The sequence below is a fragment of the Centruroides vittatus genome, unplaced genomic scaffold (assembly GCF_030686945.1).
Source record: "Centruroides vittatus isolate TY-2023 unplaced genomic scaffold, ASM3068694v2 contig_18, whole genome shotgun sequence".
Classification (NCBI taxonomy): domain Eukaryota; kingdom Metazoa; phylum Arthropoda; class Arachnida; order Scorpiones; family Buthidae; genus Centruroides; species Centruroides vittatus.
The window spans coordinates 1,759,887-1,783,807 of record NW_027121101.1 but is presented as its reverse complement, the minus strand read 5'-3'; the positions used below and the strand labels follow the sequence as shown (position 1 = coordinate 1,783,807).

Sequence of the window (23,921 nt, the reverse complement as noted above, 5' to 3'; positions counted from 1 at the left end):
GAATTCTCTGATGTAATCTTCACATTCACACCACAGCAAATAATGCAATTCAAAAAACAAAATCTACAGCGTCTCACTCTCTTGGGACTGCTGGATGGCTGAAACCGGTAAAGTGCCAGCTTACTACTCTAGGCAATTTGGATTTAAATCTGGGTAACTTCTCCAGAAACTTTTTCATGAGCAGTAATGGTCCAGTCCCTCACCACCGGGTTGCACTTATTGTGGGTCTGGCTGATCTCACAATGGACATGGAAAGCTCTCTTAGTGCCAACAGGGTGGAGACTTAAAATATCTTGCCCTGCCATTAGAAATTATCACACTACAGTAATACAGAGACCATGTTATTTTTCATCTGACTTTTTGGAAAATTTTAATACTCAAATGAATTCTCAACTTCAATCTCTAATTACTAATAATATTTACTAATCAACTTGATCTTGAATACTCAGCACTAGTTAGTTACTATTCTGTGCAAGGCAAATTGGCAGCACTATGTTAGCTAATTGTCATTATTTTCAACAAATTACACTCATTGATTGTTCTCAAGAACTTGGGGAAAAAGCTGTTCTCGGAAACTTATTCAAACCTTAAGATTTCTCAATTTTTAAAAGTATTTGATCTAATCTTAATATTAATCTTTGATGGAATTAACTAAGTCCTAGTGTTTATGTTCCCTTGTCAATGTGATCATTGTTTCTCTGAAAAAGTCCATACTTGTTCTTTGAATGAATAATTTGTCATGTTTTGCAGTCACCATTATAGCTAGAGATAATTTTTGTCTAAAATGAAATCTTAATTTTTTGCTTTATTCAGGTTCAATTACATTCTTCATATCCAAAAATCTTTTTCATTTCCACAGTGGATTAGTTTTGGCTTATAATAAAATGTAACATAGAAAACTGACTTATTCCAAAGTTTCTTTTCCATTTAGACAGGCTACTGTTATATACAATAAAACCTTATTCAGGTTTTATTGTATATAGTAATAAATATTTTGACTTAATTTTTTTTTTTAGAAAGTAAAAAACTTAACTGTTACATATTCAATAAGTTAAGAACATATCATTAAATAAATTTATTATATCCATAAAAAGTTTTCAATACAATATTTTGTTTCAAAATAAATTTGAAAGACTATTTAAATAATTTTGTTATTTAATCTTAAAATGTTTATCACAACTTTATATTTCACACACAAAAAATTATTTTCAAGTATTTTGTTAATGTTAAATAAATAAGTTTTTAAACTAAGTTTTTTCCAGCAATATAAATTATGTAAATCCTAACCATGCATTAAGTCTGTCATTAAAATTTTCCCACCTCTGACTTATAGTTAAAGGATGTTTCAATTCCACTTCATCAGAAGGAATAGGATAGTTTTCATTTTGAATACAAAAATATGATTGTATCATAGATCGACATATAGGACATTTATCCAGTCTAGAAAAACAACGATGACATACGCAAGTGTGTCTACAAGGTAATAATGCTCTTGTAACTGGTAAAACTTGACATATCACACAACTAGAGTCAATCACTTCACACTGATTAGATGTGTTATATGTCATCTCTGAAGACATATATAGTTGCTGAAAGAGAAAATGTATATATTACTATAATATTGCAGATATTTAATAGTAATTATTTAACTACAAATAACTAATGTTAATAAATTTATAGTTACATAACTATAAATTAACTTTTTAATGCAAGAGAGTAATTTATTGTCTTTTAAAAAGTCTGTCTATTCATATTATTGTATTTGTCATCACATTCTAATTTACAACTGCTGATAACCTTCAGATATATTGTAAATTTAAAAAATTTGACTACTATTAATTATCAATTAAGTAAAACCTGTGCTTAAATCCAGATTGAAAAATTTTGACAATTCATTTTTATTCTAAATTGTATTGATGGTATAAGGCAGTGATTCCTAAACTATAGCCTTTGGGTCAGTGACTTAACCACCATTGGTACAACCTGTGCAATTGCACAGAGGCCCAAAGCAGGTAGGAGCCCTTATGCTGGCCCACAGCATATGGTAAGCCAGTCTATAAATATATTTTGACACATTACTTATGATAGAACTGGACCTATGTTTTATTTACAAGGTGTTCTGTGAAGTTGTAGCAATATTTTTACAGCATGTTCTAGAGGTATAGGGGATACAAAAAATGTCCTATAAACATTTAAGACATTGCTCTGCAGCACCACTGAAAAGATTCAATCTTGATGCTTTTTACATTCTTTGCTGTGCTAAAGAGCACAGCAAAGAATCTGAAAGGTTAAATATTGTTATTTAAAGCAAAGAAAGCATAATATATTACTCATTTTAAATAATTAACAAACAAAGGATAAAGTTTCCATCTTATAAATGCTATATTAGAACAATTATACAAGTAAAGATCAAAGTTTTTGTCTCTTGTGATTTGATGATAATTTTTATATCATAATCATCATCAATTAATAAATACAATGGCCAGGACAACATTATTATTATATTATGTTATATTTTTATATCATTTATAGTTCGGTGGTTTTATCCATATCACCACTGGGGGGTACTCATTTTTATTCTGATAAATTTGTAAGTTTGTTTAAAATTATTTAACTAATTAGTTTTTAAAAGTAATTTGAAAGTTTTGAATATACTGTAATAAATACAACCAACCCAATAATTACTTCAAATATCAAACAAATAACTGAATTCCTTTATTGCTATTAAGGCAAAATTAATTACTAAGGCTATTAAGGCTGTAAGTAATTTTGTAGGAGGTAGGCATGTACTGTACACTGCCATCTCCAAGAGATGGCAGTCTACATGCCTACCTCCTACAAAATTATTTAACCTTAATAGCCCAATAAAGTAATCCAGCTGTTCATTTGATATTTGAAAGCTTTAAATGCTGTCAAACTAATTATTCAATTTTAAGTTTTCTTTTTTATAATTATATGTAGATTTTGAAGTTTAAGACTATGTACAAAAAATTAATGTTTTGAGTCTTTTCTTATCTTGGGTACACCGTCATTATGCAAATAATGTTTGATTCTATGTATATGTAAATTCTTTTTATTGTAAAAATGCTGAATGACCAATCCAATAACTTCACAAACCATAAATGAACTTCAGGAGCACAAGTTTCTTATAGGACAATCCATGTCAGTAAGATTTGCAGAGCAAAATGAAGACAACAATGACACATTTAATAGTATCTGACTAAGAGTGAGCAACTGCTAAACAACATATGACCTCCATTTAAGCAGTTGAATTGCAAACATCTGGTTGCCAATATAATAGTATGCCAGTTATGAGGAGGAAAAAATGATAACAACCTACAAACAATTTAATATTAGCTTGGACATTGTCTAACTTACTAAGATCAGTATTTGTGGGTTAGGCAGAAGCTTACATTTAATTGGCTAATTTATCCTAATACATTTATGAATGAAGTTTTTACTTTAGGCATGAAAGTTCTAAATTTTTTTTTATACTTTTGCATTGTGGCTTAGACATGTCAAGTAATTTTATATGTAAATGTAATTTTATCAAGTGTACACAATTAAAAGGTTTTAATTCCAAATTTACCTTAATGTAGTCTGTTCCCTTGAAAATATGACAATAATTTGTATAATTTTGGATAAAGTAAAATATGAATTACTGTTATATTTGCTTTAATTCACAGGAACAATAGATTAGTAGCAAAATGCATCCTCAAAACTTTTGACTCAAATGCACAAACTGATTGAGTTTATGTTGGGACAAAAATTAAATTAGAGTCAGCAAGATATTCAACTTAATGAAGATAGACATATTAAAAGTCTATTAGAGTATATAGGTCTTATTCAGACATAATACCAAAAATTATTGCATCAAAACAAAAAAAATCTTATGCTTAAACTACAGATGTAACACACTCAAATATACATATATTTGTTTATGCTGCAGATGTAGCTACTGTGATGACATGCTAAGGACTAAAAATACAACTACAGATAGAAACAATCAAAGCAAATCATAAGTCTATCTGACAAAGAAAAATAAACAATACTGAACAGCAATTAAGTAGTAACTATCCAATATGACGGGAAAAAAAAAATCAAAACTAACACCACTGATGTATTAGATCAGAAAAATATTCAAGAAAAACAAACATCTATTTAGCAGATAACCTAGTTATTTTTTTGCAAATAACTAGGTTATCAATCACAAACTCATCTAACAACTTTTCTTTTGTATAAACTTACCAAATGCATTTTTAAAAACAGATGAAAATCCCTTTTCATGCTGCAGTCATATTCACCTGCCATTGATTTTTTTTGAAAACTATCAAAAGACACACACATGTACAGTCAAAACCTGTTTTCATGCGGTGGATAGGGACCGCATAAAAAAAGTCTCACATAGAAAATAACTCGTTTTAAAATCGTAGTCTTAGTTTCTAAGGAAATTACCTTCCTCTTTGCTTTGTTTTTGCCCTTATTCATTTTCAGGGATTATGTCTAAACATAAAATCAAAATCCTAAAATTTTATATCTAAATAGAAAAAATAATACAGTACATTTAGCTTCAATTTACACTTTGAAATGAATCTTATCTTAATGGTCCAGGAATGTGAAAGCACTTTGAAGGTTTAATTAACGTAATTAAAACACACGTAGAATTTATTGACAACAGATGTCAGCACTTGACTGCATCGTCTTGTCTATCGTCTGTTTTACATATTTTTGTCCAGGTGATGTTTTGTTGACTTAAAAATTAAATTATTTCATTTTTCGCATATTCATGCAATAATATTACTACAATAAGTTCATTTATGCTATAATAAGTTAACGTGAGACATGACAAAACACGAGACTAGTCACCAACTATACTGCACAAAAAAAACTGCACAAATAAAAAAAAAAAAAATCGCATAAAAAATCATACAAAAAAAGACCACATAAAAACAAGTTTGACTGTATCTCTCACTTTTAGTTTACTCCTATTTTCTGCATACTAATTCACTTTTAATTGATATTATTACACATTTAAATTTGCATTTTGAAAGTTGATAAATTACTGATAAATTTCCTTTTCTATATAATAACTCTGAAAACTACTTAATATCTTCAGTACATTCTGAAATATCAAATGGGATTAATTTGTTATCACTACTAGGTGCATCTACAGACTCTTGGCAATTTTATCAACAACTTTTATTTGGGAATTTCTTATTTGCCAAGATGCGTTTCAGGCCTCTTCAATCAGCATTACATCTCAGGATATCTGGTAGTATGACAAAAGTACATCATACTTTTAATTTAATTTAAACGTTTTGGAAATAAACCATATTGTATCCATATGCCAGACATCTTGCAGGTACTTATCACAAACTACCATTCTTTTTTCGGTTATCTTATAGGTCCACGGTGGCCAAACTGTGGCTCTTGAGCCACATGCGGCTCTTTTCTAGTATACTTGTGGCTCACTGCAAGATACTTAAATTTATACCAAATTTGTTTTTATTTTAATTTTGCTTTTATTATTTTTTATGTATGATTCCTGGATAATATAAAATAAATAATATATTGTTTGAAATAAAAAAGTCAAAATATGGCAACTAGGGATTGCAATCCAGCAGTGTTTTGAATCCAGCTGGATTTTTGCTGGATTGAAATCATTCCAGCTGGATCCAGCACGGATCCAGCATGGATGTATTTTTGGTGCAATAGTATTATCTGTCTAAAAAATACTTAAGAAGCTTTTATTATTTAGACTGGTCACTATAAATCAGTAAAACTTCTTACACATTTAGGTAGTAAACTTAACTTTTTTCGGTTTAACACTTGAGATAGATTATAATTATAAAGTTAATTATCTCTAACTAAACATTTAATGTAATCTTTAAGTTAAATAATAGCAAGGGTAATTCTACTGATTAATTTATATTAATATATTATAATAATGTAAGGACAAATAATCAGTGGCTAGGTGGCTATCAGTCTTACCAGTTTTCATATATAGGCTCTACATATTAGTCTGTAGTTATTTATAAGTATATAAAACTATGTACTGGAGGTAGAATAAGTTAAATAAACTACACCTTTATCAATCCAGCAAAATTTAATAAAATAATAACGTTTTCAATCGTTTTTAACGATCTTCCTCGGTTACAAAAAAAATAGAACATTAAATATAGAACACAAAATGTGTTTGGAATAAATATGAAAATTCACGGAAAACGCCCAAACGAACAAAATATAGATAAATAAACAAAATATATAGCGGAAAAAATATATACAGGGTGTTTTTTTTTTTAACTGACAGTACTCAGAAACATCTGTAGAGCAATCTAGCAGCCGGACTGTCGCCAAATTTGGGAGAGTGACTAAGAACGACATGGAAAAGAGATTCCGCGAAGAAAAAAGTAGTACCTAAATTCGCCGGTAGAGGAGGATTTGGCGCTGTTGTAGTGAAAAAGCTACCAGCACTTCACTGAAGAAAGGGTCATCAGTCGCTTTTTTCCACTTGCATGGCCGCCTCGATCTCCGGATCTAACCCCATGTTACTTTTTCCTGTGGGGTTACTTAAAGTCCAAGGTCTATCTTAGTAGTGTCCCAAACTTGATGACTTTGAAGGACAACATTTCTCGAACTGTGATGAACATTCCTGCGGACATGTTACGTTCGGCCATAGAGAACACGGTGTTCAGGATGCAATGAGTTGTCCAGCAGGACGGTGATCACATTGAAGAAGGGAGAAGGTTATTTGCTGATTAATTAAACTTTCGTTATTACACTGAAACCTCTGTCTGATTATTTATTCGTGTGTTTGTTAATTGCAGCTGGATTTTATGCAGATTCTTAGCTGTTTCGCTACAACAGCGCCAAATCCACCCCTACCGGCAAATTTGGGTACTACTTTTTTCTTCGCGGAATCTCTTTCCCATGTCGTCCTTAGTCATTCTCTCAAATTTGGCGACAGTCCGGATGTTAGATTGCTCTACAGATGTCTCTGAGTACCGTCAGTTTAAAAAAAACACCCTGTACAGTAATACCTCGACTTACGCGAACCCAGAGTTACGCGATTTTCAAATCTCGAGGATTCGTCTTTTGTTTGAGCGCCACGCAACCCTTGATTACTCACTCCCCCCAAACTATTGTTCAGCTTATAGGTTCGGACGTGTCGCGCGGAATCGACGCATAGCTACAATTTATTTTGTCTTATTTATTTCTGTTTGTTATATCTACGGAGACTTGAGACTCTACTGTGTCATCCAAACGAAGTAGAACTGATTCTTCTGCATCAAACAAGAAAAGAAAAACTCCATCTTTAATAATGTTAACTTTACATTCCAAAGACTTCGATACAAAAATAAAAATTTGTAAATTGGCAAAACTTGATCCTTTAGACCCAGTTCAATCAGATGATCGAATGATGGTTGGAAACTTGACAGAAGGCCTCAGTTTAATTAAAAAGAGGTTACAAATTTTAGAAAATATAGACTCCAATGAAGAGCGCATTTCTTTTACAAAACGAGAAATAAAAAAATTATTAGCATGCTACGAGGAAATTTTGCGGGAGAAAAAAAAATCTTTGAGCCGTCAGATGAATTTGTTAGATTTTAGGAAGCCTTCTATAACAAAATAACTTCGGTTTACGATTTTAATAATACATATGTATAACAAATTATATTATCTAAGATTTTATTAAACATTTTTTTTCTAAATTTTTGTTTTCTTTAGTCTCTGGCCCCAATTAAAAATAATTTGTATGTATTTATATGCGAAGTTATACCCCCGACTTACGCGGTTATCGCTCGGTCTCACCTATCGCATAAGTTCGGGGTATTACTGTATATAAGATATAACAACGAAACCAGCATTGTCCGTTAATAACATTAATTAATGTAAAAGGATCTCCACACGGTAGACAATGAGTCCGCATCTCTATGGTTTATACAACCAGTTGTCATGTGCGCCTTGCAGATTTCCAATCTCTCAAGATGTTTGACCGTTTGCCTATTCGTCGTCGTTTTTATAATTGCCGCTTGATCCCATTGGACGTTAACATCCTTCTGTCTTGCGTATGATGCCAGCGCAGTGTTGTCAAGGTTCTTACTGATTGTATATTTCTGATCTTGAGCCTTTGTTTTAAACTGCGCATCGTTGCACCCACATAAACAAGCTTGGAATTGAAACGTTGGTTGTGTAAAGGCACCGAATACATACCAGTTGTTGAATTCCAATCCGCTTTTTTTTTTAATGGTTTCTTAACAGTGGGATTACGTCGATATACAATACGAAAATTATCAGACCTGGCAGTACATCTATGTATCTTGTATAAAAAAAATGGGATGTAATTAAGCACTATTATTTTTATATTTATTCGAAACACATTTTATGTTCTATAGTTAATGTTGTATTTTTTTTTTTTTTTTTGTAACTGAGGAAGATCGTTAAAAGCGATTGAATACGTTATTATTTTATTAAATTTTGCTAGATTGATTAAGGTATAGTTTATTTATAAGTAATTTAATTATTAGTGTTAGTAAAGTAGTGAGTAAGTAATTAGTAAGTAATTAGTAGCAGTCTAATAGTTAGCAAAGCGGAAACACGACAACGTAGACTTTTGCGCAATTATTTAGAAAGTTAATTGAGTATTTACGGATCCAGCAGGCCGAAGAATGCGCTGGATCCAGCTGGATTGCTGGATGAGGGATCCAGCAATTGCAATCCCTAATGGCAACGTTATACATTATTTATTGAAAAATAAATGTAATATTTATTAAATATCATATTACGTAAAAACATTAATTGAAAAAAAATAATTATAATGCTTATTTATCCAAATCAACATTAAAAATGAATATATAATGAATAACAATTTCTATAACGTTAATAGTTTTGAAATTTATATTTCCTTATTGACAATTGAAACTAGGAAACGTTTTAGCATTTTTTGGTTTTTAAATTTAGATTATGCTACTTAATACAGCAATTATAATTTATTATTAAAAAAAATTATATTGTATTATAAAACATAATATAAAATGAAATAATAGCTAAAGTGTTGTTTTTTTTTATAAATATTTAAATGAATTGCTGTGGAAAAATATGTATATATGTATATGCGGCTCTTCAACGAATTCTGTTTTCAATATATGGCTCAAGTTCTAAAGAGTCTGGCCACCCCTGTTATAGGTTATGTCACTGGTATATATTCCATAACAATTACTTATTCAGTTGAACATCTCATAGAGTACACTCTAGACAACAGTATGACGAAGCACTGTGTAATCTCATTTGTAAATGTTTAAATTTAACTAAAAGTATGATGTATTTTCGATTGTCATACTACAAGATATCCCAAAATGTAATGCCGACGGAAGAGGGACTAAGGCCCAAAACGTGTCTCAGCAAATAAGAAATTTCCGAATAAAAGTTGATAAAATTGCCAAGTATCTGTATATGCACCTAGTAGTGATAACAAATTAAATCAAAGAAAAGAAGACACGATTTCGAATTATACAATCAAATGGGATACTAGAACAGGTAGTCAAATATGATATATGTTTTGTGGTGAAGCATTTACCTAAGGAGAGGTAGTACTGTACATCACTGCATAATACAAATGCAATGTGGGAGTGGGTTGAATGTGCAGTTAAAATTTAGGTTAGCAGTAATGTCATTAGATTAGCACTTTCATTTATCACTGATATTTTCTATTAAGCCAGATAATTTGCTTAAAAGATTACAAATGAACTTTATGCTAATGCTTTATGAATATAAAATGCAAACATTTTGTATCTTATTTACACAGAATTTTTAGGAAACCTTGAAAATCTTAAAAATATATCAATAAATTTAATTTAATAAAAATTATTCAAAATTATTATACCTTTAAAGAACAAGTCTGTCCATTTGCTTGTTTAAGATATTGTGCAATTAAGCGAGACTCCATTCTGCATATAGAATCTTTGATATGCATTATGCTTATCATTCCAATCTGTAATAATAATAAAAATAGAATATATTTTTTTTAATAGAGAAATATAAATCAAGAAAATTATAAATCAAGAAAATTATAAATACTATTAATATTTATTTTTTAAATTGTAAAATTCAATCATGAATACGCTGAGAGTTTACATTAAGGACTTAAAATTTTAAAGAGAATTCAAGAAATTTCCATTCACAAGCAATAAATGAATAAGCAATGAAAATAAAAAAAAGAACCCCATTAGGGTGTTAGAGCAGTGGATGTGTGCCTGTTAACCAACTGTTTGAAAGGATCAAAGATATCTTTCTGGTACAATTCCTGTGGTTGAAACTTTAACCAGTGCAAAACAAACTCTTTAACCACACCTTCTGATTCAAATAGTCAACCTTTCATTGTCTTTGAGTTCAAACACAGAAATATCACATGGCAAGAAATCTGAACTATAAGGAGGATACATGTTTTCTATTGCATTGGATGCATGATGGAGCTTTTATACTATGAACACAACATGATACCAGACCTCAGTTTTTGAGGTTGCTTTGCTTTAATAGCAGTACACAGATGATCTAAAGTGGTGCAGTAGTTATGTGCATTTAAGCTCGGTGATTTGAATTCCAGTAGTAGTAGATTCTCAGATAACTCCCCTGCAGTTAGATGCTCTGGTTATATGCATCAACATTTTGATATCAGTGTTATTGCATTTAAACTTGATGTATTACAACTAACAACAATGCTACTTTAAGCTAACACAAGACAAGACATGTAATCTAAGCATTCATAGTTGTAAGGAACTGAGTCCGAACGTTATTTTTATTTTATTATTATTATTTCCGTTTTATTATCTTTTGTTTGGGGTTTATGTTTATTTAGGACGAAGGTTCCCCACCACTCTCTTGTTAGTAATGAAAAATGAAGATAAAACAACTCGCGGAGAAATAAGCGCCATAGGAAAAATCTTGCGCACTTGCGCTGCCCGGCGGAAGTAACAGTCCGCAGAAAAAAAAAATGGAGGGGGAGTCCCCACAATCACTAGTAGAGAAATACTTGATAAACCGTCTTAAACATCCCAGAAAATTATGATAAATATTTTGTAAACGGTTTATAAGCTTTGTCGGAAACTTAAAGCTGCCAGAAAAGAAAGTTAATGTTAGCAACTAAGTATGTAAATAAGGGAAGTAACCCAGCTCAAGTGTGACGTCACCTCACAGTATAAAACCCGTACGTTAACCGAAGAAGGAGAGGTGACTTCCAAACCGAGGTGAATTCCAAATCGAGGCGATGTTGAGAGCGAGGTAGATTCGAAAGCGAAGTATTTTCTGATAGAAGTCCAGATTGATAATTGGATGATCCAAGGTGTTAAAGAGGAGTTCGATTGACGATATCGAAAGTATTGAGGAAATAGTTTCTTCGTATAGTGAGGTGACGGATAGACGTTTAATTAGTAAGAGATTTTGTTCATAGTTTCTAAGTATTTGATTTGTCGAATTTCAAAGGGGAATTACTATTAAGTTAAGCTAAGTAGCTAAGTTTATTGTCGGGTTGACTTGTTGATTTTCGTTAATAAATTTTGTTTGGATTATTGACATTTGTACGTAGTACGTTCTAGTTGCTAATTAAATATATTTGAACTTTTGATCTGACTTGATATTTATCGTTATTATTACTAATCTTTCGGTGCACGCTTAAAAGCCCAGGCCTGGCAAACTAATCTCGAATCCGCGTAAAGTACCCGTTAGGTTAACGGAAGGTTCACCAACCGTAATTATAGTCAGTTTCCTAAGATACTAAAATTAAGTACTTTACATAGTTAACTAGAATGTTCTTCAGGTGAAACTGCAGCATCACAAAGTTTTTGAATCCTCCTCATACTTTTATCAGCTTAAATAAATAAAAGATTAAAAAAAATACATGGCTTTTTAAAAGAAATCTAGCATGAGATTACTTTGATTGTAAGCATAGACTATGAAAAATTAGCTTGAAAAGATTTTTTTACATTGAATATTAATAAATGGTTTTAGATCAGTATATAAAATATTTTTAGTATAGTCAAAATCCTTTTAAAATAAGAGCTTCATTAGTAGAAACTAGAAACTATAATAAACTTTACATAAAGTGTTTAAAATGAAATCCTCTATGTTCCACATACAACTTACAATAGTCTAGTACTTTATACAAAATATTCAGTTGTTCAATTTTTGGTCATCCTCATCAGGGTAAGTCATTTATTGCTCCTGTTTCTACAAATCTTGTAAATTACTTGTTACACAATTTACAAATTAATATTTAAACAAACCTACAATAAGTTCAACTTGTTATCTCTAGTCATTCTTTTCAATTAAAAGCCAACACACATGTTAGCTATTAGTTTCCTGATTAAAATATCTATTAATTTCCAGTACTCACAAGAACTTAATATAAACTAGAATTCCTTAAAAATGCTAGATATCCTATATAAACCTATATTATAGTAAATAGTTTTTATTGTAAATAAACCTATATCAGGCTTTACACTCAATTTCAACTATGTTCATCTATCCATGGAGAAAATTATGTAGGAACTTATCCCTAAAAGGTTGCTTCATTCTTTCACAAGTTCATATTATTTACATCCTCCTCCTTTCCCTTCAACCATGTGAGATTAAATCTAAGATTAATTGTAAATGAGAGACTTGGGTCCATTTTCAAGAAAATTGGTATTCACAAAATAAATTTAAAGGCTTTCTTAGTACTATACACATCAGTACTGTCACAGCAATTAAGTGTTAAGATAGGAAAACATCAAAAATCGATAGCACTATGTAGAAAAGACACAGAACTTGCAAAATTGGTTATTGACTATTAAATATATTGATGAAAACTATAAGCCTAATTGGAATAATAACACCATTATTAAAACTCTTTAGGACACTAAAAACGTTGGACTATTTTTAGAAGACAGTTCAAATATGTTAATCCTATAAACCAGTGTTTTTTGATGTTTTTCTGATTATCCATAATTTTATCAGTCTGCAATTTTATGTGGACCAAGTATTTATACACAACTATGAATTATGCTTATTTATTAGGCTTATATATACTTATCCATATGTAAAAAAGAACTTATAGTAACTCTAGATTAGTATTTAAAAATCACTAATAATCAACTACACCAGCTTCAGTATGGTCAAATATTTTTCTGCAGACTGGCAGTTGAAAAAAACATAATATATATATATATATATTAAACTCACACTTTTGCTAATGAAATGTCAACATTACTTTTAATATTCTACCAATTGTATGTTGTATCTCCTTAAACTTAAATGCTTGTTGATTCCATTTGTATATTACAAGGGCAATCCAGGAAGTAACTTATATTTTAGAATTAAAAAAACCCAAGTGAAAGGAAACATTTTTTATTATATACATTCGAAAGCCACATTCAAACTAGTTTTCAATATAGTCGTCATTCAAATTGAGGCACTTATCATAATGGTGCACCAGTTTATTAATTCCATCATCATAAAATTTTGCCACCTGAGACTTCAACCACTCATTCACGCATGCTTGCAGTTCCATGTCATTGTCGAAGTAATGCATTATGAGCCACAACTTCATACATGGAAACAAATGGTAGTTGCTCGGTGCAAGATCTGGATTGTATGGTGGATGATCAAAGATCTCCCATCTGAAACCATCCAAGAGTTGTCGAGTGCAATTGGCCATATGCAGACAGTTGTCATGAAAAAACGAAATCTTGGAACTCAATTTTCCCAACGTTGGTTTTGAATCACCCTTCTTAACCTTTTTAATGTTTCACAGTATCTCTCAGAGTTTATTGTTGAACCACATTCGAGGAAATCCACCAGAAGCACATCCTTCTTGTCCCAAAAAATGGTCACCGTGAACTTTCTTGCTGAAAATGTTTGCAAACATTTCCTTGGTTTTGTAGGAAAACTTGTGTGTCTCCACTCCATAGACTGGTTTTTTTTGGTCCACATATTTTATCCATGTCTCATCCCCAGTATGACACAATCGAGAAGTGAGTCACCATCTCTGTGGCATGCTTCCAGAAATGTCAACGATACTACCTTGTGCCATTTTTTGTGGTCATCTGACAAGATTCTCAGTATCCATCTGGCACACAACTTATGGTAGCCTAGCTTGTGCATTATGTCATGCAACAAACTCTATGAAATTTGTGAAAACTCAAACAAGAGCTCCAATTGGAGTGGCGATTTTCACAAATCTTTCCATTGATTTTTGTCACCAGTTCATCAGTCAAAATGCTCGGTTGGCCACTTCACTTTTCATTGTAAACACTAGTGCAGCCATTTTTAAACATAATACACCACTGCTTCACTCTGCCTTCACTCATTATGAGGTGTACAGAAACAATGTAAAGTTGCCAATGAATTTCAATTGGTTTGTGGATTTTTGACAACAAAAACTTAATCACTGACTGCACTTCACAACTTGTGGAATTTTCAATTGCAGCACACATTTTAAAAATTCACAGTGGACAAAGCAGAAAAAACACAAACCATACTGACACAGCTGAACGTCTAATGAGTGAGGTGGGGACACTGACACCAAATGGTGGCTCTAGCCCAATCCCACACTCCCTTGCAGCCAAAACATAAATTACTTTCTGGATTGCCCATGTATTTTACTTATTTGTTAAAATGATATTTATATTGTACTTGTTGTGTACATGAACAACTTTAAATTCACAATATTCTTCCACATGCAAGATTCTTTATTTTCATTCTATTCACTTTTTCTGATGGTGGAAATCTGAATTTCATAAAAAATGTTTAAAGTTATTATTAAAGAAATTTTGTTTGCTCTGCAGTATTTGTTAACACCAAAAGAAAAAACTAATTAGCAACTCAAAAAAAATAATAATTTAGGTTTCAAAAAGAACATAGCTCTGAACATAATGCACCAAACAACTGAAATCAGTAATGATGAAAAGAAAAAACCTGGAATTATATTGTATTATAACAAAACAAAAAGGTGATGTTGATATAATGGATGTTTGTGTGTCAGAAGAGATGTTACACTACAAAAATAACTCAAAAGTGACCAACAGTCCTACAGAACAGTGTGATCAATGTTGCAGCATTCAATGTTTATGTTATTTTTAAAAACCGATCCAGATACTTTAGAGAAATCAATCATGCCAGAAGACTTCCTTGTAAGACTTTCCAAAGAGCTCGTGTTGACATACATCCAAAAAATGCTCAAGAATATCAAACTCAACAAAGCAAATCATATCACTCATGGAATTGTTTAGAGTAAGAACAGAACAAGTTTCCTGACTGCACTGGTATTTTGAACATGATATACTATCTGTCCAACATCAAAAGGCTAAAAATAGTCAACTTGTTTGAAATGCAATTGTTTTATTTGTTCAGATTATTACACAGTTCTATGCAAAAATTATAAACATTATCAGATGTCAATATAAAAATATTTTTTCCTTTAAGTATAAATTAAAAAAAGCAAACAGTTTAATGATAATCATCTAAAATTAAAATTTGTTGAGACTATATAGCTCAAAATGACTCAGTACACACATTCAGTCAGAATTACCCAGTGGCGTAGCGTGGGTGTCAGCCGCCCGGGGCGGAGGAAAATTTTGCTGCCCCCTTATTTAGGTATTTTTACAAGATGATATTATTTATTGTGAAATTTTGCCGCCCCCTAAAAGTGCCGCCCAGGGCAGGCCGCCCCTGCCACCCCCACTACGCTACGCCACTGGAATTACCTCAGTGTATCCAAGGGTTTCCAAGGATTTTTAAAAACAACAGCATGAAAGTTCTCTAATCAATAATAGTTATCTTCAGGTAAAATAAGTGTAAGCTATAAACTGAATAATTTATGAAGAGATGATAAAATAAAAGTGCTATATATCGCCGGTTCTGTCTGAAGACAATGTTTATAAATATGTCAAAAGCACTCACAGGATATTAAAAAGTTTCTTAAAATGTTCTTTAATGCCTTTTTATGTGAATTTTTCTCTTGAATCAGTAAAAGTGCTATAGAGAGAAGAGGATAAAAAGTATCTATGACCAGTACTGTGATTGCTTACTGCTCTCAATTAGTTATAGTGTATGTCCTTCAGAATTAGCATAAAGTTGCTGTTGAGAACAAATCACAGGATCCTGTGTGATTTGTTCTCAACAGCAACTTTATGTTAATTCCAAAGGACATACAAATATCTATGACCATTTATATTTTGAAGAATTTAAACTATTCATATTTTGAACAGCAATAATTTCATTTTTGAATAAATAAGGATTTTTATTTTAAAAATCTATAAAATAAAACTAAAAAAAATTATCAATAATTCATTTTTTTATATATATAAAATAAGCCAAATTTGCCCTAAATGATTATTTTATAAAATGTTTGAAAATATTTTTCACAATACATATGAACAATTATCTTAAATACAATTAGCTAATAGAAAAATTTTCTAATTTTATCTTTATTTTATTTTGAAAAATATGTAAAATTTATATAATAATGTTTATGTAATTACCACAGTATTGGGATCTTCATCTTCACTTAATTCAGATTCTCTGACTAAAATCACCATTAGTGGATATTTTATGCGAGGAATTTCACCTAAATCATGTTCTGAAATTTCTTCAAATGGAGAAAGATGGATAACAAAATTCTGACAAATATCTAAACTATTTCTGTTATGGATATAGTCACAAAAAAAATTTTAGTTATATTAATTTAATTTTGTGCACACACTAATTCCATTCATCAGCTTATACAGACAAATCTCAGTTTTCAAACTAAATTTGTTCCTAAAAGTTGTTCTAAAACTGACTTGTTTTAAAAATGAAACAAAATTTTCCCTTAAGAAACAATATAAAATAGATTAATCCATTCCCTACCCCCAAAACAAAGCCTTATTTCTTTACCTTTTTAGCTGTATTTCATGCATAAAAATGCCTACACATGCAATATATTATTATTACATATATATTAAAAGCAAAATGTTCCATCACTGCCAACAGAAACCAAAACAAACACTTTACAAAGAAATGCTATAAATAGAGACTCAATTCTGACTGTCCACATGAAATATAACCAAATCAGTCAAGACGGGACAAGTACCACATTTAAATCAATTGAAACACGATATTTTTGTAATTTCAATTAAAATTTAATTAATTAAGATCTTATTTTCAGTTTTGCTGTAAAAACTAGAGTTTTAATTATTATTTTATTATTATTTCTAGTTTTAATTAACTGGCTACCTAGTATTAATAAATTTCAAATTAAATATTAATATTACAATATTAAATTATAAATTTGTTATTTAATTTGAGTTAAGTATCTTTAAACATGAATTCAGGGATATCATTTATATTACATGAATATCAATTAACACTGTTTTTATTACTTAATTTGATTAAAATCAGTTGCAATGCATACTGAAAAATGAAAGTAGTATCTTAAGTCCTGGTCATACCATGCGATTTCCAACCGCACAGGCGACCACGACTGTAACATGCGCAAGTCGCGCACGTCTTCTCATGGTCACACATTTTAGCTGGCATTGCAACTCGGAAACACGTGACCCTATAATAAACCAATAAAATTACAGTAGCTTGATTTTGACTTCTTTCGGGAGTTTACCGACATTTTATGTTTCACCTCAGATTATTTATGGAATTTTAGCCATTTTTGTTTTTTTTATTAAAATGGCAAGCAGTTCCTTTTCTGGAATGAATAAAAGAAAAAAGAAAATAATTTTGTTAGAGCTGGTGAGAATACACAAAAAGAAAAATAAGAAAAAACGTTCATGCTGGGTTAAAACTTGGCGAAATGAAAATCAACAGGCTAAACAATCTTGCTTTCACCAGCTGATGAATGAATTAAGGCTTTCGGATGCCGAAGGTTATAGGGGATATATCTGTATGAATACAAATACTTATATACTGTATAATTTAGGCAAAACGTTTTGTAGTTTGGCATATCAATTTAGAGTGGCCCATAATTCGACATCAGTCATTATCCCAGAAGTTTTGGATGCTATTTATCAATCTTATAAAAGTGAATATTTGAGGGTAAGTGTTGTTTAGAGGAAAGCTTGAATGATTTAATTCATTTTTAATCGATATATTTTTCTCTTTTACATAAGCATTCATTTTATTCAATTGTATATTATTAAAAGTAATCAAACTTTTAAAAATAAATCTAACAATAACTTTTATAAATTCAGATTTGATTTATATCAAATATAGCATTTAAATGTACTGAAACTGAGTTAATACAAATGTTATAATCAAGATATGTTGACAAATATACAACACAAAGTATGACGTGGCACAAAGATGTTTTCTAATTTGATGCACATTTGCAATCGTCACGAATAAAACAAACTTTTTATTTCTAGTTGCAGTTGCAGTCGCACCAGTTTTCGAGGGGGGATTACTAGTTAATGGGAACAGCTGTCGTGGTTGCAGTCGCCTGCGCAGCTGGAAATCGCATAGTGTGACCAGGACTTTACAAGCACATTGAAATATAATTTGAATAACTACATCATTGATGGTTCGTGTCGCAATGTTTAATAATGCAAGGCAATCTCGGTATCATTAACCTCTGAATCGGTAGTCCCGTCATTGATTGATCAGGCTGTTGATTTTCTTTAACACAGGAGGTATAGGGAGTTGACCATCTGTGGATGGCTCTTTCATATTAGCTTGTTTGGCAATCAAGTTATCATATGGCATTCAAAATTTTGATTGTAAGCAGGGACATTTAAAACAAGATTTGACTATATATATTAATGTATATAAGCTGATTGTATTAAATTAGTAATTAGTATTAATAATAGTATTAATATATATATATATATATATATATATGTGTGTGTGTGTGTGTGTGTGTGTGTATTTTTTTATCTCACACACTATATATATTACAGAAATTAAGGTTCTCATTGTGACAAAATCTCAATTTATCAACACTGACTGTCTTTCTCATTATTGTAACACACTGCTGGACGAGCTTTCCATGCAATGCACACTGGCAAGAACAACAACTTGCTAGTTTATGTTACACCTACCTGTATTTTTATTCCTTTAAATTTATATCTTGACATGAGGACTATTCTTTTTCAAATAAACTATTATTTCTTATTAATTCAATTAGCATTTTATAATTAAAAGAAGATTCAAGCATGTAACCATGTCAAAAGCAATCCACATTGAATTTTATGTTTGATATCATCAACATAAATAATACTTTTGCACTGGTCAATATATGTTTTTCACTTGCCATCACCATAAAAGTTGAGCTTGATTCAATTTTCCTTTCTATAATGGTTTGATGTTATGATGACAATTACAGCTTTGCCATTTATTGTCATGGATTATATCATAAGAACCAGCCTTTACCATTAATTTAAAAAAAAATCAAATTATAATAAGTGATATTTACAAGTTACCTGCATAATATAGTTTAACTGAATTTTTTAAGAAAACAATTTTTTTTGTTGTATAGTAAAGATAAATTTTCATTAAAAATAACATAAATAAAATTAAATTCAATGTCATTTAAGAAATGATCTTAATTTTATCTCTAGGATAAACTGAAAAATATATTTTTTATTTTAATCATCCATGTAATAATTTTTAAAGTAATTTGAAATGTTTAAACTATTATTTTATTAATCAAAGGATACTGTTTAACTTCAGATCTTGAAATACAAGAAATATTTAAGTTATCTCCATTTATCAATGTTTCTTTTAAGATATTCCAAGGCAAAGATAAAAAGTAGCTATCAAATGTAACACCCCAAAATGCTTGTAACAAGCATTTTACTTGTACAGATACATTCAAAGAAACATCTGTTAAAAAAAAAAAATTTGTAAATAGTTAAAATTTATTATCTTTTCCAAGTTTCTGTATAAAAAATATTTATAAATATGATAAAAGTTAACAATATGTCTAGTATTAAAGACAAATTACCATATTGCTAATATTTTAATATTCCAAAATGACAAAGCACTTTGGTTAAATAATGTATTAGTTTTATGATACTGATTTGTTAAAACTAAAAATTTAAGACAAGTAAATCAGTATGAAAAAAAATTAGCAATCATCACTTGATTAAAATCTATTATTGTCAGGTAAAACACAAAACATGCATTGAAAAAGGAGAAAAAATAAATTACACCAAATTTTACAAAACATTTCAATAGATGCAAAATGTGTCCAAATATACAAACAAGGTTTGGAAAAAATTAAAGCAAGTGTTTGTGGTTCCAGAAAAATTTGCTGTAGAAAAATATTGCAATAACCACAAAAATGTCACAATAAAATGGAGTTGCACCTTAGTTATTAATTGGAAAAATTTGCCAAAACACACACAGATCCTATGTTTTAAAAATGAAAATTGTAATGTTCAATAATTAAATGCCTAATTAAAAAAAAAGAAGAAAATTAAGCATTTGCAAATGAAAAGTCAATAATATAGCAAAAACCTACAAAAACAGCACCAGCCTGCTCTAAAATTGCTACTAAACCAGGCAATTCTGCCCCAAGTCAGTCCTTTGATTTAAAAGATTATTTTTGGCATCACTCTGGACAGGGAAAGATGTCAACTTTCTTCAGCATAAACTTTTAAAAATAGTAACATATCTTCAATTCTTTGTATTCACAAGAGGAGGAACACTTACTGCAACTAATAAATAATGCATTATTGCTGAAATAACTATCAACCAGAATATGCAATCATCCCAATGCCAACTTTACACCACTTGGATCTGCTATTCCATTTGGCTCCAAGCAAGACACCTGGTCTCCCACAGACAATGTCTAAGGAAATTCTCCTTGCAGAAGCCAGTTTCTCCACTATTGTTTCATTTGTGAAAAGCAGAATTCTCAATTATACTTGCCAGATGATCTAAAACTGATGGGGGCTCCCATAACTACACCATCCACCAAGAATATAGCCAATTCTATTAAACTAATTTAATTTGAGTCTCCATGGAAATCATAGCAAATCATGAGAAAAAAGGAGCTTGATCCTCCAGACTGGTTCATTACACACACTACCACACTGCTTTGGTCATGGTCATGAAAAAAAAATTCTAATTTTCACCAGAAAATTTGCATGTCAATCCAAAAATCTATCCTACAGTAGTTACCTTCTACTTTTTCCAGGAAGAAGCCAACAAACAATGGACAAGATACCTAAAAGTTGCAACTAATGCTTCAATTTCAATAGAACACTTTGCAGTCAAAATTGTCATCCTAAAATGGATATCTACTTAATGAGAAAACAAGCTCTTGCATTAAGGCTACATTCACATAACTTTTGTTACAGTATACTGTTATAATGATTCAATTTTTAGTTATTCTTGTTAATCTCTTATTGTGTCTAATTTATAAGGGGGACCAGAAAATAATGTTTTTGTGCATATCAACATTTATGTAAATGTTGATTTATGTAATTAGTTGATTGTGTACGCTGAAGTTGTGCAAGGTACTTTTGCAAGTAAAAGTGACTTCTTTTCTTTTGTTTCACAGATCAATTTCATTTTTATAACATCCCTGTTTGAAATTTTAAGCCAAAAACCAGAAGAGTTGCACATTCAACATTACCTTTCTGAAACTTAAATAACATGCAGTGATGCAACAAAAGCTACAAAAAACACTTGTGATGTTTATCCAGCTGCATTAGATGTCCGTAAATGCCAAATTGCTAGGTTTGGGGTCGGGTAATTTTGATCTTTGTGACTTGGGGCCGTATTCTGGTCACCGTCTCTGGTCTCTCATCTCTCACAAGCTGGTCGCTGATTGGCTAATCATTTGGATTAGCCAATCAGCGACTGGCTTGTGAGAGACGAGAGACCAGGGGCCGTATTCTGGTCACCGTCTCTGGTCTCTCGTCTCTCACAAGCCGGTCGCTGATTGGCTAATTCTAATGATTAGCCAATCAGCGACCGGCTTGTGAGAGACGAGAGACGGTGACCAGAATACGGCCCCAGAATACTGCCCTTGTCTTATTCTGGAAGACCAGTGTCTCTTGATAATGATGTTTTACATGCAAAAGTGGAGACAAATCCTTGTCAAACAATAGAAAAGTTATCAGATAATCTTAACACACCTTGGTTGACCAATCAAGAACATTTGAAGCAGATTGGTAAAATTAACAGAAAATATGTTTGGAGAACCCACTGTCAGAAGAAAACAAAGCTAATCATTCAAGCACCTGAAATTTGTTGTTGCAACAACATAACACAGAAGCATTTCTTGACTGCGTAGTGACTGGCAATGAGAAATGACAATCCCAAATGTAAAAGACAATGGATCTCTCCCAATCAAACCCCATTAGCTACCCCAAAGCCAAGCTTACACCCTAGAAAGGTACTGTTGTCTGTTTAGTCAACACGAATTATGCCCCGAGTATTACTCGGGACATAATTCATTTTGAGCTGCTAAAACCAGGTCAAACCTTAACTGCAGACCTTTATTGTCAACAATTAGATCAAGTAAACCAAGCTTTGATTAAAAAGTATCCAGTCCTTGTAAACAGAAAAGGTGTCATTCCACAACATGACAATGCAAGTCTACACTCTGCAAGAAAGACTGGATAAAATCAAAGAACTAGGATGGGAGGTGTTACCTCACCTACTTTATTCACCTGACATTGTATCCTCAGATTACTATCTATTCAGATCTTTGCAATATTTCCTGAGTGGTAGAAAATTTTGAAATGTGAAAGAAGTCAAAAATGGAATTTCCAATTTTTTTGACCAAAAGCAATCTTTGTTCTACAGATCTGGAGTTGAAAATTTGCCAACTAGGTGACAAAAGATCATTGATAATGATGGCAATTACATCAGTGACTCAGAATAAAAATATATCATAAAATTATTGTTTTAATTTGATGAAAGAAAAACAACATTACTTCCAGTCCCCCTTATATAAATTAGTATGTACTGTACAGTACAGTACAATACATATAGGAAAAAGTAGTACAGTGGTGAACTTTGAATTTGATTCATTCTAGGAGGTTCTTCAAACTCTGAATCATTCAAATCCTAATTAATTTTCCTATTAGCTATAATGGAAATCTAAGAATGAATTAATTTAGACTCTAAACAATATTCATTTCAACAAATTAAAACAGTAAATACACATAATTTAAGGTAATAGTAATACAATCAAATGTCCTAATAATAAATTAAAATATGAAAACAGTAAACAAAATACATAAATACTGTATAATAAAATGAAAATTGCATTTATTGATCACACACTGTCCTTCTGCATGTTAAATTTGCCCATCAGATCCACTTAATCTGAATTTCTGTTATAATTAAATTACACATCTAAGACATTATTGTTAATGTGAAATTGTATTCTTTGTTTATAAAAAACTTATTTTAATTTTTTAATTCATACTTTATTTGAATAAAATCAAATCAAAATGTCTTCAAATTAAAAAAAAAAAAAAGCATATTAAGCATATTTTGCTTTATGAGTTTTGGAAAGAATATAATGCTATACAAACAGTAAAAAAAAAACTTGTAATATGTACAGGGAAAATACTCCTAAACTTTGAACATGTCAAGTATGGTTTAAAAAGTTCTGTTCAGGAAATTTTGAACTAAAGAATACAAAATGTGTGGGGCACCCAAAAGCTGTCTACAAAGAAAAATTGCAAGAAGAAATTGTTAAAAATCAACAAACAACACACAATATATAATGAAACATACAAGTGTAATGCAAGACGAGATCAAGAGACAACTTGGGAGAACAGCAACTTGCTTTTATGTTTCCAGTGCATTTTTTCACAATGCACTGGAACAGCATTTTTTCACAATGCTGTTCGAACTATGAAGCATTTGAAATACAAGGTACTGTACCACTATATATTGGTACTATCTACAGTTTCAGGCATCCACCAGGGTCA

The 23,921-nt window shown here is 30.9% G+C and overlaps 1 protein-coding gene across 1 annotated transcript in view; it reads right to left on the bottom strand.

Annotated features, from left to right (window-relative positions):
* Nucleotides 1–1,056: 1,056 nt before the first annotated feature.
* Nucleotides 1,057–23,921, bottom strand: part of LOC136969506 (cell growth regulator with RING finger domain protein 1-like) — a 28,940-nt gene continuing 6,075 nt past the window's right edge. The window contains exons 3-6 of the mRNA XM_067263679.1: nucleotides 19,680–19,845; nucleotides 16,515–16,668; nucleotides 9,884–9,991; nucleotides 1,057–1,589 (exon numbers count right to left, since the gene is read on the bottom strand). Coding sequence (XP_067119780.1) covers nucleotides 1,272–1,589; nucleotides 9,884–9,991; nucleotides 16,515–16,668; nucleotides 19,680–19,845 — 746 coding nt within the window. The 3' untranslated portion in view covers nucleotides 1,057–1,271. The remainder of the gene's footprint in view (nucleotides 1,590–9,883; nucleotides 9,992–16,514; nucleotides 16,669–19,679; nucleotides 19,846–23,921) is intronic.